At 43.6% G+C, this 25,005-nt stretch overlaps 1 protein-coding gene across 12 annotated transcripts in view; it reads right to left on the bottom strand.

Annotated features, from left to right (window-relative positions):
• Positions 1-25,005, bottom strand: part of RIMBP2 (RIMS binding protein 2) — a 313,172-nt gene that overhangs the window by 36,097 nt on the left and 252,070 nt on the right. For all 12 annotated transcript variants that reach the window (XM_034791131.1, XM_034791139.1, XM_034791129.1 and 9 more), the window contains 3 exons: positions 12,669-12,820; positions 11,833-12,300; positions 7,448-7,597 (listed from right to left, as the gene is read on the bottom strand). In XM_034791131.1, coding sequence (XP_034647022.1) covers positions 7,448-7,597; positions 11,833-12,300; positions 12,669-12,820 — 770 coding nt within the window. The remainder of the gene's footprint in view (positions 1-7,447; positions 7,598-11,832; positions 12,301-12,668; positions 12,821-25,005) is intronic.

Raw genomic sequence — 25,005 nt, forward strand, 5'->3', positions numbered from 1 at the left:
CAACCAGCATTACACTTGCACTTCCACTCCAACCACAAACCTCATGAGACCCCGATTAAACCCCCTCCCCCCTTGGTTTACCCAAGGCCCTGCATGTGTCAGTGGATTTGCTGACCATCTGTTGAAGGCTCTAACTGAGATCGTGAATTCCATTCACACGTCAGCTACTCTTTGTTGTCATATCTGATGTTTGCTATATCTAACAGTAAACCCCACGTGACTCTTCAAGAGCACCATTTAGTTCTTACATAATGTTTCTATATTGTAAATTTTCACTGGCTTATGAGGGTCAATGATCTCATTCTATTCAGGCATCTAGGGAGAAGAATTGATAGAATTTTATGTCCTGCTAGAGTTAGTTCCACTAAATTGTCTGTGTTTTCAACTAGGTGAAACGGATGGAAGAAATTAGCTATTTTATTGAATTGCTGCTGTTAAATTTAACTGTCTTTGGTAAATTCTTGTTTTGTTTTACTAGTGTCATGATTTATATCCACAGTCCAGCTAACAAACTGAACATTACTGTGATTCTACATCTACAGGTATATTTTTAAAATGAGGCATCTAATTTTCTGTACAAAATCACACTGGTGCTTCAAATCGGTAAGCAGTTTCATCTGCTTGTGCAAATGATTAAGTTGAGGCCCATTTAAAAATTATGGGCCCAAAAGTCTCACATGTGCACTGTGTAAAAACTAAAATGTAAATCTCAATGTAGCCGATAACACATCTTCCTACTCTGTTGGTGTAATCTTCCCATTCTCAAAATACGGCCAGCAAAAAAGTACAGCTCTTTATATACAGTTTGAGTCTGAAGCATATCAGTTCAGGATAGGGTAGGCCCAAACAGAAATTCCAGATCTGAATATATTTGAAATGTGAAGTTTGGCTCCAGATCCAAATTTCATGGGACAGATCCTCAGCTTGTGTATTCCAGTGTACACTGATTTATGACAAGGATCTAGCCCTGCATTTCTATAATGGGCCAGAGCAGAGGCTAGGATCCAAACACCCTTCGGTCTAGATATGTTCAGATTCAAATGTGAACTACCCAGCTCAGTCCCACCTTCGGTGTCAAGGGAGCTGTACTGTATGCTGTAGAGACAATTTCTAGGAGCAAACCTATTTGCATCAGAAAAAGAATTTTGGAGAATAAGTTACTGAAATACTAGAATGTCAAGGAGCAGAAGTTACTCTATTTCCCCAGAAGAAATACTACAGCAGAAACAATCTTCATAGACCAGAATCAATTCCTATAGTTCCATAATGTATTGGCATCAATAAACTGCTGTAAACTTCCAGAAATGAAATTAAATGTCTGCAGTAAGCAATTACCCTGAAGTGAAAATATGTTCACTCTCCAAATATTACAGCAGACTTGCACTCTCTTGATCCCTAGAAGATAGTTCTGGAGATCTCAGTGTGTATCTCTACAACAGGGGTCGGCAACGTTCGGCACGCGGCTCGCCAGGGTAAGCACCCTGGCGGGCCGGGTCAGTTTTATTTGCCTGCTGACGCGGCAGGTTCGGCTGATCGCGGCCCCCACTGGCCGCGGTTTGCCGTCCCGGGCCAATGGGGGCAGCGAGAAGCGGTGCGGGGGAGCGATGTGCTGGCCGCGGCTTCTCGCTGCCCCCATTGGCCCGCGACTGCCATCCGTGGCCAGTGGGGGCCGCGATCAGCCGAACCTGCTGCGTCAGCAGGTAAATAAAACTGGCCCGGCCCACCAGAGTGCTTACCCTGGCGAGCCGCGTGCTGAACGTTGCCGACCCCTGCTCTACAATGTGCCTCAGCTGTATGAGATGTTCATTAATGCTAAGATTCTTCTTTCATTACTTATGGGAGCCAGCTTGGTCCAGTAGATCAAGCGCTGGCCTGGGAGGCAGAAGACCATAGTTCTATTCACAGTTCTGCTGCTGACCTACTGTGTGACTTTGGGCAAGTCACTTCTCTCTAACGTCTATACCCAGCCGCTAGTTCGGCGGCTGGCAATCGAACTTCTGGGTTCGACTTATCGCGTCTTGTCTGGACGCGATAAGTCGAACCCGGAAGTGCTCGCCGTCGACTGCGGTACTCCAGCTCGGCGAGAGGAGTACCGCGGAGTCGACAGGGGAGCCTGCCTGCCGCGTGTGGACCAAGGTAAGTTCGAACTAAGGTACTTCGAACTTCAGCTACGTTATTCACGTAGCTGAAGTTGCGTACCTTAGTTCGATTTGGGGGTTTAGTGTAGACCAAGCCTAAGCCTCCATGTCCCCTATGTAAAATGCAGATAAGGATACTTACTTTCCACTGTAAAATACTTTATGGTCTATGTATAAAAGCTAAGGATTGTTATTATTGAGGGTTGTGAGAGCCAGTCCTTTATGAACACTTTGTTGCTATCCAAGGGAATGGGATCAAACCCATGAATGTTTTCAGTTTCCCACAGCTGTATTACAATGAGGAGGTAATTTTAAGAACAAAAGCCACTGCAGGAGTTAATGCTTTCAGTTAGTTTATGAAATGAAAGACTCCCAGAATTTGGTCTGGTGCTCTCACTTTCACCCATGCCATTCCAATGGAATCTTACTTCCAATTTCAGTGAGTCAAATCCTGTTCTCAGTTATCCCCAAGGGACCTCATTGGGGGCTGCACTATGTAACTGAGAGCCGCGTTTGTGATATCGTGTAGATTATCAAAGGTTGTTATTGCCAGAGAAAAGCTGCACAGCTACATAGCAGGAACCTTTCGAACTATCTCCAATGCTTATCTGCTTTTGATTTAATAACGGAGGTGTCTGTTAAATACCCACCAATTATTTAATGAAAACCTTCTAATTGAGGTGTTGGAACTTGTTAAGACATGTAATGCAATTAGCTCAAATTTATGTAAGCAATAATTGTACAATTACATTCTGTGTTGGTAATAGATTAATTCATTACAAAATATTGAAGCATCTAATGGGCACGTAACAAGATATTGCAGCTCAAACTATTTAAACAGACTTTTCAAAAATCATTGTGTTTTGGGCCCCCATCCTGCAAACCCATGCACAGCCTTAACTTTAAGGCAGTGAGTAGTCGCAGTGTAGTCAAGGGTAAGCCTGGAATATTTTTATTTCAATGGTAGTTAGCCTTTAAAAATCCTAATTGCCTTGTCCAAAGTCACACAGGAAGTCTGTGGCAGATCCAGTGACTGTTTTGATTTGGAAGGGATGTGATCTATATAATCACAAATGGAATTTTTTTATATCCATATATTATATTACACAATTACAGACCGTGGCAGTCATTAGTAACAACAGAACACCACTGTTGAACAACATCCTTTTTACCTGTATTTGTGGTTGCCTGCTTTGATTTCTTTCTTTCTATCTACTTCATGCCAAAAGCTTTTAATTGGGCATAAATGCACAGTATGGCATCAACTTCAGAATACAAATTGGTACCCACAGACTAAAGCCACACTATAATAAGCTAACAAACTCTTGATTGCCTTATAGTGAAATAAACTACCAGATTCTTCCAAAACTGCATTTGACCACAATCACACCTAAAATCTTATTAAAAAAAACACCTCCTATTAAACTTCCTGGTTAGGTCTGGATGTAGTAGAATTACGTATAAAAAAATGCAGAAATTGGTTCTTTACTAACAAATTATGCAGTGCAGTTGTTCAGTTTTCATAAATAGTTCAAATGAGCAATTAAGCTGCTAGTAGGGGCCTCTCTTATATAGCTGAAATATAAACAGGTAATAATCAATTTGTATTTAATCAACACAGAACAGCTGCCTCACGAAACAGAATTCCTCTATTGAACTGAGAAACTTTAAAGTGTTACTTTTTAGGGGAAAGGAATAGGGTATTTTGGCACAGTAGGTGTAGGGTAACCATATGTCCTGATGTTAGGGGCTTTGTCTTCTATACGCAACTATAGCCCCCCCCCACCCCAAAATAAAGGTGTCCCATTTTTTCAGACTTGCTATCTGGTCACCCTCACTGGGTGTGACCCTAAGAACCCCTCAATGCCAACTGGCAAAGGGTTCACTGTTCCGTAACAGTAACTCCTGAGAGGCCTGACAAACTCACTACACCCAACATGCTGTTTTCATAGTAAGAGGGTCAAGTGAGGTCTAATAAAAGCTTATGTCATACTGATCCTCAATCATTGTGAGATATATGTAAGGATGATATTTAAGGAGTTGTGTGCATATACTGTTTTAAAATCTGAATCAAAACAGGGTTGTCAGGCAGGTTTTGACCAGACAAAGGATGTATATTCACCTGCCTGCCTCAGTTCACATGTAACAAAGGCATTGTAAGCCAACACAATGGAAGGCCGTTTGCATACCATGTCAAAATGTGGCTGTGAAGGTAACATGGAGCCAACACACCAGGGAATAAACCAAGGGGGTTCATCCTAACTCGGGGAACAAAATCATGAACTTTGGGGATATAAAAAGAAGGCCAACAGGACACCCCTTTATCTTTTACTGAGGAAGCAAAAAGGACAGCGATTTTTGCATTCATGAAAGGGGGATCCCGACCATGTTGGCTGGAGATGCTGAGAGAGAGCTTTAGGTGAGAGAAACTACTTTAGGCTGTTAGCCTGTTAAAGTTAAGTTTAAACTCTAGGAAATGTATTATACTTTTTGTTTTATATGTCATCATTTCTCTTCCCATTGTTATCCCTACTCACTATCTTTTAAATCTTAGCCATAATTTATGACTGTTCTCACTATAAATATATCAGTGCTGGGATGTTATATTGGAGCTGATCCTCTGTTGAATCAAACAAGCAGGTGTGTGTATTGGTCTTTTGGGACAGCTTGCCTGGTAATTTCTGTGAGTGTCCAGTGGTTAAGAGCTGGACACTGCGGGGGAACACTACAAAGGGGTCTGGGGTGCACCTGTTGCTAACCTGCAAGGCAAAACAAGGGCTGGCATGGCTCTGAGGAGATTGGATGGTGTCACAGATCTGACACCCAGTTAAGCACAATCAAGTCTCTCTCTCTCACTGAGGCAGGGGGTTACAGTACAAGGAGATGACAGTCCTGGGTATCTCGAGAAAGTGTCACAATGGGTTAATGCACTTAGGAACTGTTCTATCAGTAAAACAGACAAGGGTTTCAAAGTGGGCTTACAAAAATGGAGACAACTAAAATCTATCTTAGTTTTCTATACGACTCCCATTATTGTAGCATCTGAGCACCTCACAATTTTTAATGTCCTTCCAACACTCTTGTGATACAGGGCAGTGCTATTGTTCCCATTTTACAGTTGGGGAAACCTAGGCAGAAAGATACTGAGTGACTTGCCCAAGGTCACACAGGATGTCTGTGGCACTGTAGGGAATTGAACCTACCTCTCCAGAATGCCAGGCTAGCACCTAAATAATGGACCAGACTTCCTTATGTAATCAATAGTTGCTTTAGAAAATCTTGGCCTAGATGCACACAAAATAATTTTAAATTGTATTACATCTATTGGTTTAATCAACCTGGTGCACCTTTAAGTTTCACCTGCAAACTGCTCATTTGCTGCACAAGTCAAGTAATTGCATGTGCAATCAGATACTTCCATGTAACAGTGTGTTTTGAATACACAATTTCCATAGCTGCAGACTCAGATGCACCTTGCACATGTGTCTGGAGAGCATGTATATCGTTTGTAGGTGCAACCTGTGTGCAGGAGTTCTACAAATTTGAACTACTGCCTCTACAGATGGAACCAACCCCCCAAGCCAAACATCTTTGAGGGGATTTAAAATCCAAAACAATATCAATATCTTACAAATGCCACTCTCTTGATAATGAGCTGAACCAAAATCCCAGAACACCCAGGAAACCTGTGTGTGCAAAGCAAATGTCACTGCTTGACCTCATCTGTAGCCAATGATTTTAGTTTGTTGTTCATTTATTGTGTGATATTATGATTAACTAACATGGTAGGTCATATATAATCATTGTATACTAAATAGAGTTAAATTGTAGGATTATAGAAGTATAAGCTTGATCTGTAGTTAGAAGGGATAAGTATGCATTAGTTATCTAAGTAAGTAGGGCTGAAATGCAAGGCCTACAGGCTGAGGCCTGTAAGATTTTAGCTTAGCCATACTAGGCCATTGGCTTAAGAAACGCTTGACCTAAGTAAGTGACCAAAGAATGAACCTATGCCACAAGATTACGGGAATGGGTGATGATGTGAAAAATTAACATTAAGAGTAATTTTTTGCTTACAAGATACCCAGTAGTCACATTTTTCTATACATGCCCTAACCACAGGGTGCACGATGTGCGTAACTGCTAATGAGGTATAGTCAGAATCACATTATAAAAAGAGGGTGCCCAGATTAGGAAAACTGAGCTTCCTATGGGAAAACTCGAGCAGGAACCATCCCTCTACTGATGATCAACCCATGAGAGACCCATCAGACCCTAACATTATCTAGGAAGATGCGAGTATAACCATATTTGTAACTTGTGCATAGGTCTGTCTAGAATTTCTATATCCTTGGGCAATCATGACTTTAATTGTGTAACATGAATAAAACTTGTAAAACAGACTAGACCTTGTACTTGTGAATGTGTGTGTGGTCACTATCCTTGGCCTTTATGTGTTACTAGAGATTTTAAATATGAAGCAAGTAGCAGAGGTGACTTTCATTCCGTTGAGCTTGAAACTGTAGTCACCAGAGCCGAACCCAAGGTGGTGGAATACCACATTACAAAATTCATTTTAAATAAAATAAAAGGCTACACATCTCTAATTATGTCCAACGTCAGAACTTGGGAGTATTCTGCCAACAAGATATTGTAACACGCTAAGAAAAAGTTCCAACACTATTTTTACTTTGCTGTAATAGGGGGCTCAGCTCAGTTGAAAGTAAAAAATTAAGTGGTCTTGTAGTGCTTTCAGTAGGTGAGGCTGAAGACCAGGTTTAGGAAATTCTTCTGACAGCATCTTTCTCCCTCCTGCAGCACGCCAGGGACATACCGTACCAGCTCCTTGCTTGTAAGGATGACATTTCATGGCTTTTAAATGACACAAAAAATTCCAAGCCCTTTTTTGTCTTATAGCACCTTAATAGATGTAAAAATAAAGCATAATGCAGAGAAAGCCCAGATTCAAAAATGTCTCCACTTACCTTCTTTTTCAGTTATTAAGGTTGTTGCTAGTTGTAACAAACAGAGATTCATATATCAGCCTTTATAACATACCAGCCTTTATAATGAGCAAAGGGCCAGACAGTTAAAAAGACGTTCAGCTTCTAGAAGGCAATATAATGCTGTAGGAGTAGAAAAGCCTATTCATCTAACTCCGAACAAGTCTGGCTGCTTAGCCATAGAGCGTATCGGTTTGACAGCAGAATGATAGTGCTGTGGTTAATGTGTTGAGCGTCATAAAATATTTTCAATACATTGCAGACCTGCATCTCTCCTTATAACCATAACGAGGTCACATTAATTACCTGCTTTCCAAGCTCTGAGCCTTTTAAGAAATCGTCGACGGAAGCCCCTCTCCTTTTAATGCTGGGAGAATCGTAGCCGTCTTCCTCCTCATCTGAGTTTGCATAATGTGCCATATTACTCCTTTCGCTAAACACACTCCTTCTCTCCATCTGACAAAACACCAACATGGTAAAGAAAAGCGGGCACCCCCCTTCACCTACATTGTTTCCAGCAAGCCAACAAAGAGATGTTAATGATTCCAGGTCTGCTGCCTCTAAGACTCCTCAAGAGCATATTTAAATATACACATGGCTTAAACTCAAATGATAAACTTCTGGTTCCTTTAACTCATAGCCCTTTCACTGGTCTCACTCACTGGCATGTACCTCCTTGTGCTAGAATCCCATCACATTTCACAAGCTAAGTGAGCGTAGGCTGGGTGGGTACTTGGATGGGTAATCTCTAAAGAACACCTAGATGTTCCAGGAAATGGTGTGGGGGATGCAGTAGGTAGAGCTCTTTCCTTGAGTCATTACTGAAACAAATGTCTCAACATGATGTTGAAGGCACCGTGCTTTCAGAGAAGACATAAAACCAGAGTTCTGCCCCTGAAGATGCTGAATTTAACTGTGGTCATTACTAGTCAGTGCCTCGACTCGTGTGTGTTAGGACTAAGTGGAGAACAATTTCTCCTTTTGCATGTGCCACTTTCCTGAAAAGCACAGGACTTTGCACCCATAGGGCACTCACTCTCGGGGAGAACAGAAGGGGGGACTTCTTTTAATTTCTATTAAATCCTTTTTTTAATCTCTTCCAGGGGATCCCACAGGAGTCCTATTGGCAGAAATTGCCTCGGCAATGCACAGATGGGGAAATTCACCCCTATGCAGAGGACCAGCACAATGTCTGCGCACCACCGAAACCTCACTAAAGCTTTCTTAATGTGAAGGCGTAAACACTTGTGCTGATCCTCTGCACCAAGGTGAATTTTACCCTCAATCACTAGATCCTGCTGACCACAAGCCTTCCTCAGTCCATACCATCCAGCTTTCTGGTTAGAGGTACATGGGGGCTCCAGCGGCTTATACCACCGCCACCCAGTACAAAGAGGATTTCCACTACTGAGGACTATGTACCATAGGTGTTGCTGGCAGAAGCTGGCTTACCCCAGAGTGAATCTAGCCCCTGAACTTTTGCATAGTCTCCTGCACTGAACCTTTGAAGATTTACTAATTACTAATCCAAATGTGAATCTAATTAAACATGTTTTGGAATGTAGATCAGTGATTTTGCAAAAACTAAAAAAAGTTTCTCAGCCCCCTTCCCTTAAACTGCAGTCATTCTCTAGCTAATCATTATTGCTCCATCTATCTTACATTCATCCCAGTAGCCACCCAAAATAGAATCACTTGTGCTCCCCTAATACATATTCTTGTGTCCAGGTCATCCTTTCCGATTTGCCATTTGCTTTTTAAAGGATCAGCTGTAATGCAATTGACATCCAAACTTGTTTGTCATTATATAACTGGGTTTGATGTTTTTGTTTTCTCTCCCCCTCTCCCCCCCCCCCCGATTCCCACACCTTTAAGAATTTAAATTTAGGACAGAATCTCATTCTCATGAGCTGAGCTCAGTTGTCAATCAGATACGGTTTGTGCACTTTTGTTTTGACAAACAAATCAAGAAAAAGGAGGCTAATCAATGTGTATTGGCCCAGGTGGCTTTTCTCGTGTTGCATTCATTTTGTAGCGTTCAAAGGTCTCTTTTGTTGCATGAGGTATCCAGAGAACATACCATTAATAGGTTTTTGCAGTGCTGGGTCAAATAAGAGAAAATAAAATATTTCGTGTTAATATGAACCAATGGGCTAAGTTGACTTATGCCTCAATCCTTCAAACAAATGCTTACATTTATGGACCTGAGTAGCTCCACTGAGGTCTATAGGACTTTATTCTGGTGGGCCAAGTTATGCCCACGGATAAGCATTTGCAGAGCCTTAGTTTGCTCACCCATTTCAATGTGCAGTTTTAAATTCCCCTCTTAGTTGTTAGGACCCTGTTTAAGAAAGCATTTAGGTCCAGATTTTAAAGATATTCAGGTACCTGAGGTGCCTAAAGAAACCTTTAAAAATCTGAAACATAAGCATTTGTTCAACTTTTCTCCGATAGACACAAGTTCATCTTTTGACTTCTATGAAACATTCCTCAATGCTTTGCTGAACAGAGATGGATGTAAGCATATATTTAAGTGCTTTGAAGAACTGGGGTCTATAACATCTGTTCCATCCCACCTCAGGGAACGTCTCTCTCTGTCCTCTTCCCAATCACTCCACTCATCCTCCTGTCTGCCCTTGCACCACTGCTGGGGGGACAGCCTTCTCCTTTGCAGCTCTGCTGTGCAGAACAGCCTCTAGGTGTGCTCTCTCCACCTCACTGACTGCCCATAGTTTTTGAAATCTCATCCACAAATGTATGTCCTTTCCCCCTAAACGATATAGCTTCACTTTACTCTCCTTCTGCTGTTAATTACTGCTTTAACACTGAAACTGCCTTATTTAATTGCCTAATGCATTTGTGGGGATAGATTGCCCCAAAGACCCTTCAGCACTGTATCATTAACAGTATTCATCAAAACAAAGAAACCATCATAAAGAACAAGTTTGGATGGTAAATAAAGAACAACCTGACAGTCATGCACAGCTATTCCTAGACTGAGCACACCCATATGCTAATAACTTAATTTAATTAGTTCACAAGGAATTTCAAGCAAGGATATTAATAGAAAAATAAATTAATTAAATATGAATATCACCTGACATTTTAAAAGCTGGGGTCTTGGGAAATTGCCCCATGTAGGAAATAGGAAATGATCAAATGTTTTCAGGAATGTTTTTTGGTGGGTTTGTTTTTGAGACTGTCTAGTTCATCTGCACTGGGCAATGCCCTGCGACTGCCAGGCAGACTACTCTGAGGGCAAGGTGAAAGCAACAGCTACAGGGTGCCAGTCTCATCTCACTCTCTAAGGTTTGCTTGCATGGTTCATTGGTCATTGAGCTGAGCACGTTGATTCAGCCCTTTTTGGGGGGAGGGGGTTAGATGTTGACGTCAGGGATGCTATTGCATAAGGGCCAAATTCTGCCCAGAAAAGTAACAGCAGCTTATGGAGATCCACATCGGCCGGGACAGGTTAGTGAAAGAAATCTGCTAGCCTTTGGGGTTACAGAGCTTCAGCTGGTATCGAATGCAATGAATCATCCCAGGAACACAATGTTCTGCACTACCTAGTCACATCTGGTGCTTCAGTGACGATGTAACAAACCCTACGTGCGTGGGCGTTTATACTTTTAGAATGAAACGTCACCTCTCACTACTCTCCCTCTTAGATGCTATATTCAACCAGACTGCTCTTGATGTCTGTTCCTGGGGCTTAACTCTTTGAGCCTGCAATTGCAACCAACACAGTGATTTCGGTGACTAAAGGGCTCGCACTTCTGCAACCTGCTCTCTCTAGTGAGCTGCCAGAGCTCAGCATTAGCGAGCTCCAGAGGCTTAATGTATAACAGCTCTTTGTTGGTCAAACTTTCACAGACATTTTCCTTCTTACAGATCAGGTGGCTCTGTTCCCAAGCCTTGAGGCTGAAGGCTTAGTATTTTGTTATTGACTTTAACTGTGGTAAGAAGCCCAAGTGACACGGTGTGGGGAGCTAAATGTTTAACCTAATTGGCCAAAAATAAACCAGATTTTTTAAAAAATATATTTCCATTTTTAAGAATCTTTGGGGTTATCAGCAAGAGGTCAAAGGACAGCACATTACAATATCTCTGTGCTTTATGGTCAGAGTATCCATTCAAACATCTGGGAGTAGATTCTGGTCACGGTTTATATTAGTGTTGAATTTATAACTGGTTTATAAAAGGTTTAATCAATTATGTAAACTTTAGATTTAATAGATTTCATTCCCAGAAGATTCCCGGTACAGATATGATGTTCTAGGTGCTTGTAAGCACACCAGTAGAAAGAGTTATAGATTGTTATTAGACATAGTTATTAGACATATTAGACATTATGGCTGTTCCTTCAAAAGTTTACAACTGAACATTGACTTAATAACGTTTTGAAACTTTACTATGCAGAAGAAAAATGTTGCTTTCCCTTTTCTTTAGCAGTTTACTTTTAACACTGTACTGTACTATATTTGCTTTTGTTTTTCTTAAATAACCTACAAACCTAATGGACTCTACAACAATTGATTAACTTTTTATCAATCAGTTATTAACCCTTTATAAAGTACTTATAAATGGAACTTTAATATCAAAGGTGATCTACGTTTTAAAACCCTTTTTTCCTAAATGATTTGCAACCAAGCCACTCTATATGACAGGGTGTAAGAAAGAGCTTGCCTTACCCTGTTGTTCTCTGCAACCCGCTGGGCAGCTTCTCTCGCCATGGCTTTAGCAACAGTGTTCGGGACGGGTGTGCCTTGCGGCTGAGGGAGTATTCGATTAGGCGAGGGAGACCTCCTTCCTTGAAGCGGGCTTTGAAAGTTGGGGGTAGGAGGCTCCAATGTGTGTCCATGAATGGGGGATGCTGAACGAGTCTGCTCCCACGACTCATCCATTTTTAAACGTGGACCTAAATGTTCATCTTTGGTATCTGGGGCCCCGGCACTTGCTAATGGCTTTGATTTGGGAGCAGTCCGAGGGTGAGGGATTGGAGGCACCAATAGGTCAGGTGGAATGGCAGCAACGCAAGAGTCCACAGATTCCCCTTGTGCGGAAAGTGTTCTCACGGTAACTTCCTTAGCTTCTACGTTCCGTATTCTCATGAGCTCCACGAAGGTGTTCTCTGCTGTTGGAAAGATCACCTCTGCCACCTGAACACATAAACAAGCAACTTAAAAGTCTGAAAAGACATTTCCTCCCATTGCCACCATGAAAGGCTTCCTATGCTCTTGCAAAGTGTTGCCCGTTGGCTGCAATAATCAGCACTGCAGGTCTGTATCGATTTGCACCAATCAGCTGTAACACTTCAGCTAGGCTTTTCTGAACAGCTATGTCTTCCTGATGAGTTTACACACAGGAACGCCATAGCCAACTTACAAACCAGGCAAATAATGAAGTGACAAAATAGCTGCAGTGAAACCCAGAACAACTCGGCAAACCATGAACTGCTGCCTTTTCCTGTTAATCTAACTGCACATCTCTAGCTGCTGATCATTGTAACAAGCAAAAGAAAGCTTACCCTTTGGCCTTTTGCATAAACACCATAGCCAGTAACGTTTGCTCCGTTGGAGGTCCCTGTGGATGTAAGGGTTGGTGGTTTCCAGGACACCTGTATAGTAGCTGGTGTGGACCCAGCCTGTATGGTAATATCTTGAGGTGGAGCTGGAGGACCTAGGAGAACAAAAGCCTTGTTTATCATTCAATTCTTTTACATTTCATGCTTTAAACTAAACAGACCACTTCAAGGTCTGCTGTGATTCTTGAGGACTGCGGATTTTTTATCACCCTGTCTGCATATAGGGAAGATACATTTTCATACATAACAGGGCTAATTGTCCTCACACCTTGAACTGTGGGAAAGGTTTGTATTGAGTTCATTAGCCAGACATGCTTTCCTTGCTTTTTTTGATAATTATTAGGAAAATATGTGGGTCAAATCCATCACTTTTAATTTGGGTCCATGTTTCTCAAAGCACTTTAACAAAGGAGAGCTAAGTATCACTAGTCCCATTTTATAGAAGGGAAAACTAGAGCACTGAGATGTGATGTGACTTACCCAAGATCCCAGAGCAGGTCAGTCACGGAGCCACGAATTGAACCTAGGATCTGCTGCCTCTCAGCCTAGTGACCTATCTACAAGACCCTGCTCCCTCTAGGTTATTTTAATCACAAAATGGAAAGGGAAATACATTGTTTCTCATCCTGTACTTACCTTTTCCCCTAGCTCTTGTAAAAGTGCTTCAATTCTTCTGAATGTGGGGAGAGGTAAATATAAAAGGTGGTGGGAGAATTGTCAAGGAGACACATTAGTGTGTACGGAAACCTGTTACAACTGGCTACAGACTACCTCAGACCACGCCTCTGAGACAAAGATCAGTACAGAACACTGCGTGCTGGGACCTGATTTTGACATTTCAAAGCACCACCAGCAGAAGCAGCACATGAGGAGGAGGTGCTGGTGGTAGAAAATGAACCAGGCCCCCTGCAGACCAGAATTTTCTTGAGATATTTGCTAAATACAACAAAATTACAATGAAACAGACCCATTTCAGCAGTACTCTGAACCAATGAGGCTGAGACACAGCTGTTTCCTCATCTCACCCCACCTTACCCTTTGCAAGATCAGCAGTAAACCAGTGTTAGTTTAATTACCAGCAGAAACAACTCGCTCAGGTGATTTACACTAGTGTTTGTGGTACAGTAGAACCTCAGTGTTAGGAACACCTCGGGAATGGGGGTTGTTCATAATTCTGGAATGTTCGTAACTCCGAACAAAACGTTATGGTTCTTTCTTCAAAAGTTTACAACCGAACATTGACTTAATAAAGTTTTGAAACTTTACTATGCAGAAAAAAAATGTTGCTTTCCCGTTTCTTTAGCAGTTTACGCTAACACTGTACCGTACTGTATCTGCATTTTTTTTTTTTTGGTCTCTTCTGCTGCCTGATTGCATACTTCCAGTTCTAAATGAAGTGTGCAGTTGACCGGTCAGTTCATAACTCTGGTGTACTTAACTCTGAGTTCTACTGTACATTATAACATGCCCTTTGTTCTGCATCAGTGATACCTGGAAGGCTGCTGCAAGGAAGGGCTGGGATAGTGCCTATATTAGACACCATCTTACTGCAAATATTACGGATTTCTTTTCCGCTTAGTGAGTATTGTGGGAGGGCTGTGAGGGAGGAGGACAGGAAAACATTTCAAACCAGCTATTGCATGAAATTCAGAAGCACCATGCACTGTATCAGATCACATCTTGCTGAAAAAAATACAACATGGGGGTCCTTTGCCTGCAGAAATCCCTTGAATAATACACCATACAGAATACAGCTCCATTTTAAAAATAATATGTGCTACTTACTGTCATTTTTATTATGCAGAGAATAACTTTTAATATTACCTGCCATTTTGGACACAATCGTGGTTTCATTTGTAGAGAAAACAATAACAATGGTGAATGCAGAAGTCCAGAAGAAAGCTTGTGTCAAGAGATGCACAGAATGCCGGTCAAATCCAAGGACATGGGGCTATGGCTTTATAAAGGATGGGATGGACCATGGCTGGGGATAGACTGTAATTGCCCCTTGTGAAAGGCTGTGTATTGGAGGGGCCAAAGGGAAGGGCAGAGGATGAAAGGGGTAGGCTGAATCCTTCTGTTTGCTTTCCTTGAGTGCAAGGGAAACATTAACACTCTCAGTGCCCAGAAGGAGACGTTACTGGATTGGGGCATGACCCCTTTACCCGCCACACTGAGTGGAGCTGTTTCTACACCTCAAAAAGTAGGTGTAAGATCCACCCCTGAGCATTCTTCCACAGAAACATTCTGCCTGCCCAAATGCCACCAGCCTCCAAGGTAAAATCAGCTTGACTGTGAGACAGTCAAAGGGCCACATTCTCATTCACACTGTGCAAAGGGGACATAATAGTCAGCATAACTTTACTTCACTCCACCAGCGTGGCATGAAGGGGGCCTCAATGTAAATGGGAATTAGGCTCAAAGCCTCCACGCTGCACTGGAAAAAAAAAATTAAACCAAAACTCAGTCTTTTAAGACATTGAAAATACATTAACCTACTACCACGTTCAGTACATCCCTAATTAAAACACATTATTGAACCTACTATAAATAGCCCCGTGTTGGCTGGAAACCCAAAGTAAAAATATCTTGGAGATTATTAGTTCGTTTATATTTCATATAGCCTGTTGTGTTAATTTAACTGTCAAATCCTAGTAAGTTTATCACGTTAAGAAGCTTTCAAAGCGGGGGCGGCCTGCGGCCACCCCCATCTTTCTGGGATTGCTGGCGGAGGACACAGCTGAGCAGTTGCAGATTTCTTTTTTTTTGCCATAGAACTTAACGCAAAACCAATTTCAATTCATCTATCAAGGGCAACACAAGAACCAACACATACTGTTACTGGGCATTTGTTTTTAGAGAAAAGAAAACGATGAAGCTGTAAACTAGGCAAAACGTGGGTCGTAGGAGGCTGGCAAGAAGCCAATAAGGCCATCGATGTTACCAAGTTCTATCCTCTAGAGCAGTGGTCCCCAACCTTTTTGTGGCCAGTAGCACATACATGTTTTCAGAAGAGTGTGGTGGGCGCCAACAATTTTTCCAGGCTTATTTTGTATTTGTACATTAAATAATACAAAAAACATCATATTTAATATTACATAATATATGAATCCAGAGAGAAGAGAGAAGCTGCGAGGACAGAGAACACCGGTGCCCGCAGCCCCAGAGTTCTCTGTCCCCGTGGCTTCTCTCCCCTGCTGGGCACTAGGCGGGCGCACATAAATGGCCCGGCGGGTGCCATGACACCCGTGGGCACCGCGTTGGGGACCACTGCTCTAGAGGGCATCAGTACACACTGTAGCCATTTTGTTACAGTTCAGGCCATTATAGGCAGAAGGGGGCTTTACTTAGGTAAGGTCAGAAAGAACTAAACAGCCCCTCGTCTCACTCCCTCCCTGTAAAAATAAATGTATCGTGATCCATGCTGCATCTTTTCTCCTGTGTTTTTGGTTAGCAAGGTGGTTCGCTGACTACAACGGGGCTTGCTTGTAGTGCTCCTGTGAGCAAAGTCCAAGTGCAAGCCAACCTTCCAGTTCGCGGGAAACCATGGCTGAGTAGAGGAGAGGGAAATAGGAATTTTTTTCGCTGAAAGATGCAGTGACTATTTCAGCTCCTCGAGTGCAAGTCAATTCCTTATGTCTCAGCCAGCAAGGCAAAGGAGAGCTGTCCAGTTTTCATGTCAGTCCATCACAACCCAAAGAACCTCTTGAGACTTGTACTAATTCAAAGCAAAGGCGCTCTCCATGCAGACGGCAGTCAGTCATGAAACCTGAGTTTTAAATGACCACTTTGTAGGGCTTTGTCTTTAATTGTAAGTATAATCATTAGTGCTGTGTTTGCCAAAGGCTGAGGAACATGTGGTTTATGAGAATGTCATCTCAGCTAAGTATATTTAATAACCTCACAGGCCCTAATACAAACACCACAGAATTTACACCTCCAGGGCCTGCTTTTAAGAGGTGCACTTATAACTCCACAAGAAGTTTGTGTGAAACGGGGGTACCCTGCACATGAAAATCAGACAGCTAGTCACCACCTCAGTGCGTAAGACATTAAACTGGTTCCATCAGACTGGTGGGAATGAGTCAGCCAAATCAATCCGGGGTATGGAGGAGTCGGTGGGTGACCAACTTTTAAAACTGAAGGGCTTATGTGGCAGGTAACAGACATCAAGACTTGACTACAGTAGGTTGCACAGTTTAAGTTTTCCGTGGCCCTGATTCAGCAAAGTACTTAAACCTCTGGCTAACTTTAGCATGTCTGTAATCCCAGACTTCAAAAGGATTACGGTCATGCTTAAAGTTAAGCATGTCCCTATGGCTGTGTCTACACTACAAAGTGTGGTAGTCTGACATTCTGTCAGCTTACAAAAGTCAGCAGCTGCATGTCGCTTGAGCCCATGCACTTGGCAGCTTGCACTGATGCTGCACAGCACCTCACAATAACTTGTTGCATCAACAGAAGATGTGGTGCATCATGGGTAGGTATCCTAGTCTGGTGCAATGCCTTGTGGGAGATTTTTGCAGTGCTTTGTAGGATACCAGCAATTCACCAGGGATTTCTGGAAACTGGGGGTGAAGTTCCCACAATGCCACTTTCTCCACCCCATCATATTTATTCTAGCCCATCATTTTTGTACCTTTTTAAAACTTCCCAATTTCATGCACTGCTTTTTATCCTCGCTATCTCTCTGGACTCTGCACAGCTTGGTGCAATTCTCATGTCTGTTGCTAGTTCAGGAAATATGATTCCCCTGTATCTGCAGAACTTCAACAACTACCATTACAACCAGTGATCTGGTGATGAAGATGAGTTGCCAGAGGACAAGGAATGGATGATGGAGACAGCGAATAAAAGTGTCATGTTGTTGGGGGCATTCACAGATTAATTCCACATAGTGGACAGGTGCTTCTGAGTCCAAGAAACGAGCACTGAGTGATGGGATCACATGATAATGCAGATTTGGGATGATGAGCAGAGGTTGCAGAACTTCCAGATGTGAAAGGCCAAATTCCTGGATCCGTGTGCCGAGCTTGCCCCAGCCCTCCAGTGCAGGGACACCAGAAAGAGAGCAGCATTGACAGTGGAAAAGCAAGCAGTGATCACACTGATCGGTCAGCAGTTTGAAAATCCAAAGTGGGAACCGTTGTCATTCAAATGTGCAAGGCCAGTAAGCATCTTCTGTTGCACACAAGTGTGACTCTTGACAGTTGGCAGGAAATAGCAGAAGGGGATTTGAAGCAGTGGGGTTCCCGACTGTAGTGGGGACGATAGATAGGATGCATATCCTTATTCTAGCACCAACCCATCTTGCCAGCAAGTGCATAAACCAAAAGGGATATTTTCCATGGTTATGCAAGTGCTAGTGGCTCACCAGGAATGCTTCACTGATAATTAATGTGGGTGATGGGAACGTGCATGACGCTCGCAGTAACTTCAGAAACTTACTGAATAAGCATCTTGGTTTGTCTCCGATTTAAAACTGTTGCATTATTTTTGCAGTTCTCTTTTTATTTCCATTACAGTTTCTGCTACAGTTTCACCTTCTTGTCAAAATAGAAAAATCAATTAAATCAATACTTTTTCAAGGTCTTTGCAAAAGGAGAAGGTGAAAAGTACAGGAAACAAAATATCCTCGATTCCCATAGCAGATATTTCTCCCTAGTTCAAGGCAGCAAGTGGCTAGCTTATGCTGCATCACGTGTGCTTGAGTATGAGTCCTCAGACAAATGTCTAATTCCTTTTAAAATCCAGCTAAACCTTTGGCCTCAGTGCCTGCTTGTGGCAGTGAGTCCCACCAGCTGATTATGTGTTGTGTATAAAAAAATAATAATCCCAAAGCAACACCATTATTTCCTTTTGTTTGTTTTAAATAACCTTTCAGTTTCATGGGCTATCTCCTGTTCTTGTATTAAAAGAAAGGGTAGATAGGAATACCCAATTTATCTCCTCTATATCAATCATCATTCTGGATACCTCTATCATGTCACCTCTTAACTGTCTCCTCTCTAGATTAAACAGTTCCAATCTTTTCAATCTCTTCTCATGTGGACATCTTTCCAGTCATTTTCCACTGTCCATCTCTGGATATCTTCGCTATCACAGATATTTCCTTGGTCTTGTTTCCCACTCTGCCAACCCCTCCAATCGCATTCAGAATTTTGTCCTTCTCTATTAATTAAATGGTAACTTTCTTTAGCCACTAATTGAATTACACAATAATACCTGCTAAAAGTGATGAAAATAGTGCTATTTTTTAAAACCAATGAACTGCTTCCTGAAGTTTTGGTTAAACTAAATGGAGAATCAAAGCATAAACAGTGGCTGAATTAAGCACAAAGCAATGTGTGCAACTTCTGCCTATACGGGAGCTTGTCAATCCAAAACAATTCAGCTAGTGCCCTGATAAAACCAATTGTTAATTATGCTTAGCCATGTCCCACAGCTATTAAAGTACATGAACCACATTGTAATATCTTCAGAAGCTGGTTTCTTGAGTTTTTATACTCATAAGAGCGGTTTTCCCTGGGAACATTTGTTACTGAGCAGTTCCATGGTCAGCATCAAAGCACACTGGCAATTCATTTTAAGGGACAATGATAAGCATTCTAGGGCTTCTTTTATTTATTTTAACTTAACATCAACACTTTCAAAGAGCTTAATCCACTAAACAAAGGCACTAGGAGAGGAGATGAAACAATGGAATGATATAAAATACATATGGGTGACAACAAATATTTGCGGCAGGTGTTTACTGATCAGGATAAGCCGGTGACTGTGGGATGGGTTAAAGCAGCAGATCGTAACGTTATTAAGTTAACACTAAGAAGGGGTGCTAGCTACCCCATCTCCTCCAATTCTCACATACCAGGCATTTATGTGAGTCTAGTGCAGGAGTTACAGGCCTCCCATCATATAACCTTATAACTCAGGATAGACTCTCCTGAGACTACCCCAATGATTAAGGTGACTTTTCTGAATCCTCTCACCCTTTGCCCGGCCAGGGGGACAAAGGATACCAAAGAGGGACCTTGGTCTGTGAAGATTTCAGGTTTCTCCTTCTCCCACAGGCTCAAGGTCCACCAACAGTATTCCAGGTGTCTTAGTTCTGGGAACTGGCCCTTTCGCCTTTCAACCGCACCGGACACTGTCTGCAAGTTGCAATGAACTAAACATTAACGCAGATGATGTTATGCCTAAATCCTACTCCTATTTAACCTAACTGCGCCTCCTAGATGCTGACAGGTAAAAAAACCCACCAGACCTCTGCCAATTTGGCCCCAATGGAAAAATTTCTTCTTGAACCTAAAATAGGTGATTGGTCAGACCAGACATCCTAAAAACACAGTTCCTATTCTACGATGACAGGGAGAGAGGGTAGGGCAGGCAGCTAAAATGGAGCAAGAGACTCCAAAAGATCCAGCCAAAGGTTTAAATTAAAGGGGGGGAGGGAGCAAGGGACCAATCAGTGTTTACATTTAAGCACATGCTTAAGTGCTCCGGTGGGCCAAGAACTAAAGACCAACCTTCGCAGCATTAAAGAGTCACTTAAAAAGCTGTTGATCAGATCAAAAGGATGTGTGTTTCAAGTATTAATCCTGCAAACATATGACTTTTTGTGCTGTGTCTGGAATCAGTAAGGGGCAGCCTCTCTTGGGCCTGTGTTTTTAAGGCAGTTGCCCTCTACTGCTCTGGAACATGGCTAGTTGCCTTGTTCAACTTGCTCAGAATTCACATAACACTTCCCCCCCACCCTTTTTAGTACAAGTGGTTTTCTCTGGAGAGGGTACACACTACTGATCAGGGCAGGAGAGCGTGAGGCTTTCCAACCTTCAAAGAAAGTAACTCCATCTATTCACCAGTAGGCCCCTTTGAAGCCCTTTGGAAAATGCCAGCATGAAAGTTAACGGCTGCCTGTGGCCATTTATGGTGTGCTTCACTCTGCACTGTCTACTAAAGCTGACATTTGCCATGGCAACCACTAGACCCTGGGACACCTACTCACCCATATGCATCTTTCCTCAAAGCAGCACAATAACAATGTGCCCTTCAGTTAAACTATCTTTATTACTTTCTCAGCATCTTTTAAAATAACCTTTGAAATACGTTCCTTAACACGATAGATCATAAGGTTGTGGTTTAGGTGGGGGAACAGTCCAGGGTCACAGAGTAAATCTGTACATATAAGATGGTAAGAACAGCCCTATTAAGACATCTGACTTTCTTTCCATCCATGTTCGCTTTCTCCTCCTTTTACCTGGGGTTTAGAAGCAGGGAAACATGGTTGCTTACTGCTGGTAATACCTGCAAGAGAAAAATATGGAACATGCTGTAATTTTAACTTCTATTTCTGCCCCTTATTTCAAGACATCTCTCCCTTTGTTTCAATATCTATAATGCTGAAATTCAAGAACCAAACTGTTAGCTGCGACAGATCCCGACTAACACGGCTACCCCTCTGATACTTGAAACTGTTAGCTGTTCATTGTGGACAATTTTATTACACTGTGAAACAATCAGAAACTGACATGGATTTGCAACAATGCCCCTGGTTGGGTTATCAGCTGTGACTGACCTGGGGCACCTGGATCTCAAAGTATGAGTTTTTTGCTGCCTGTTAGTTCCTATGCAGTAGCTGCCTGAAACCACTCTACATGATCTAGCCACTAGGGGAAGACAAAGAGCTACCCAGGCTTAGAGCAGGTTACGTAGTGTCATCAGCACTGAGTATAGTGAATATTTGGTGACCATTTTCACCAAGGACGTCTCTCAGGTGCGGAAGGATTGGTAAATACTGATGAGGCCCCCTAGTCTTATCCGATTCCCATTCAATGACTTCAACTGATGCCATGCAGGATCAGGCCCAATGAGCTACAGTCCATATAATGTCAGAGACATTGGGGGCTTTTTAAAGCAAAATTGGACATTAGGATAGAATGTGCAAACCTTCCATTCTGACATTTTCCATTTTGTTGCAAATATTCCACACAGCCCTAAGTGTCACGTGCCATTGGTTTCTTCCCCTTGCTGCAATTTACTCTCCTTGGTTGTTGAAAATACCATATTTATAGGCACCATCACAGCATGCTTATTTGGCTGGGTTTGCATAGCACAGGGGTCGGCAACCTACGGCATGCATGCCAAACACGGCATGCAAGCCGATTTTGAGTGGCATGGTGCTGCCTGCCACGGTCCCGGCCGCCAGCCCCAATCAGCCCCCCGCCCACCGCTCTCCCCTGCGGGGGCAGGAGGCAGAAGCTTGGTCCTGCGGCAGCCAAGCTTCTCCCCTCCCCCGCTTCTTCCCCCAGCGTGGTGCTTTCCTGCCCCTCCTCCTCTCCTTCCCTGCGCTGATCAGCTGATGGCCCTTGCGAGGAGGAGGGGGATGAGTGGCAGCGTGCTTGCTGCTCCGTAGAGGAGGCAGAGAAGAGGTAGGGATGGGACCTTGGGGAAGGGGGTAGAACAGGGCATATCCCTCCCAGCCCCCTGCCATGAGCTGCTCAGGGCAGGGGGCACTCCCACCAGCCGAGCACCCCAGCCCTGACCCCACACACACACCCAGCCTTCTGCCCTGCACCTCCACACACACCCCAGCCCTCTGCCCTGACCCCTGAACTCCCCCCATACACCCACTGCCCTCTGTCCTGACCCCGAAACCCCCCACAGCCTCAGCCTTCTGCCCTGCACCCCCACACACCCCAGCCCTCTGCCCTGACCCCTGAACCCCCCCTGCCCAGGTCTGGGGTCCTGGCTGCCAGCCCCTTGCCAGCCGGCGTCCCAGCCGCAGGCCCCGCTCGGCCCGCTGCCGGCCTAGGTGAACAGAACCCAAGACTGGCAGAGGCTGAGCAGGCTGGCGGCATAAGATCCGCATTTTAATTTAATTTTAACTGAAGCTTCTTAAACATTTTGAAAACCTTGTTTACTTTCCATACAACAATAGTTTAGTTATATAATATAGACTTATAGAGAGAGACCTTCTAAAAAACGTTAAAATGTATTACCGGCACGCGAAACCTTAAATTAGGGTGAATAAATGAAGACCTGGCACACCACTTCCCAAAGACCCCTGGTCTAGCATTTGGGACTGGGAAGTTGTCTCTAAGTGGGTCTCTTCAATGTGTACAGTCCTCTTCCTTGCTGTGTTTTGGGGGTGAATGGTCAAGCTACCTTCTCTTCTTTCATTGTTCTTTATGATGAAAAGAGAAATAATGGGAACACTTCTGATTTCTAAAGAAATGGACTGTACTGAGTTACTGCTGTAGAAAAAATGGTATGGGGATATCTGCGGGGCTAAATCTCCTCAGATCCTTCATTCTGACCCCATCCTTGGTTAGGATATGTCTACACTTAAACTGCTACAGCACCACGGATGCAGCGCTGCTGCAGTGCTTCAGTATAGACTCTCACTGCAGCAACGGGAGGGGTTCTCCTGTTGCTATAGTGAATCCACCTCCCTCAGAGTCGGTAGCTAGGTCAATGGAAGAATTCTTGTGTTGACCTAGCGCTGTCTACACCAGGGCTTAGGTCAGTATAGCTGTGTCTCTCAGGGGTGAGGATTGGGAGGCATAGCTACGTCGCTGTCAATTTTCAATGTAGATCAGCTCTCAGGCAAATTCCTACACTTCAACAGAAATTCGCCTTAGTAAGAGAGTAAAAGCCAAGGAAGGCCCTCGGGATTTGGACCTATACGATTAAGCAGCACTTTCTGCTGTTCATGTTCAGCATATGAAATACAGATCATGCTGAGAGAGTGACTTGAACTCCCAAAGCAAAACAATTCAGAGTTGAACCTGAAACTATTTCTCCACTAATAGGGCTGGCAATGCACCACATACAGAAGTAACAATTCCCCCTTGGGAGTGTATGTCTGTGTTACCACCAGTAATGTCAATGGAATTATGCACATGCACAGAGGATGGTTGGATGATGCCACACACTTAGAAGCAGAAATCCAACGCCAGTATGATGCCATGATATGGTCCATAGTATGTAACTCACTATGATAGTCAGCCAGGGAGGGGCCACGGCACCCAGATGTACTGATTCAGAGCATCACCTGGGCAGCCTCTGCTGGCTCCTGTAGAGCAGAGGTTCCCCAGCTTTTTTTGCTGCACCCCCATTCTCCATGGGGCACAAAGTGACCCAACAAGGGGAGCTGACCGCTCACATCCAAGGCGGTGGCAGGATCCAGTTGGCTCCATCCCCGAAGAAGCCCATGGCACAGCAGCATGGAACGGACTGGGGCTGGACTCTGCACCCTCTATTCCCCCTGCCCAGAGCCACTCGCTCCCATGGGCTCGGGAGGGTTTAAATTACATGAGGCTGCAGCTGGCCAGGTGTCCGGACCAGGGCAGGGCAGCAGCAGGGAGCCCCCGGCAGTCAGGGAGGGAAAGAGGTGAAGAGCAGCGCCTAGGATGGGCAAGATTGGGTTGTCCCAACCCCCACTGAGTACTGGAGGGGACACTGTTCACTCTCCCTGCCCTGCCTGAACAGCCCTTAGCTCCACCTTGCACCTCCTGTTAGCTTCCCCTGCCCTGGCTGTGCCCCACACAATTTAAAAAGCAGTGCAGTAGAGCCGATATACAACTTTACATCTGCCAGTCCCACTCCCCTCGCACACAAGGCACAGGCAGCACTGCCAGCTGCCCTCCCACAGCAGTGAATTCACATTCCAGCACAGCTGTCCCTGTGGGCGTAGGGGTGTGCATAATACACCCCCCGCAGGAGGGTTGGGGGGGAAATCAAGCCTAGTGTTTTTAGAAGTGACCAAAGAGTCCAAGCTATCTTTTATTTTACTCTTTACAAGCCACCAAAATGATTTAAAGCTGCATTTCTTACAACACAATTCATGCCTGGGCTGAGGATATTTTTGTGCAGTTATAAACCAATGCACTTTCAAAACAGTTGAGTTACAATCCTATTAGCTCCCTACCGGGCACCGCTATTATCCTGCATGTCTCCTTATACATAAACCGCCTGAACGAGGGGGGGAAACAGAATCGACTCCAGTTACTTTGCTGAAATCTTATCACAACAGGCAGCCAATCAAGTCATAGAACAGTACATGCCATTGGACTGAAATTTCACTCACCATGAGCCACATGTAGTTCATCTCTCCTCTGAACTGCAGCTAAGGCAGGCAAGACTCTGAAAGTCTGAGTAGATGAGGAGTTCTCTCCTTGCAAATGGCTCCTTCCAGTAGGTAGATGAACGAAGGAAAGCAACTGCATTGCGGTGCAGGTGGATTGTTGCCATTGTCTTTATTAGTGGTGTTCCTCACTGG

This window comes from Trachemys scripta, chromosome 15, assembly GCF_013100865.1.
Source record: "Trachemys scripta elegans isolate TJP31775 chromosome 15, CAS_Tse_1.0, whole genome shotgun sequence".
NCBI classification, from domain to species: Eukaryota; Metazoa; Chordata; order Testudines; family Emydidae; genus Trachemys; species Trachemys scripta.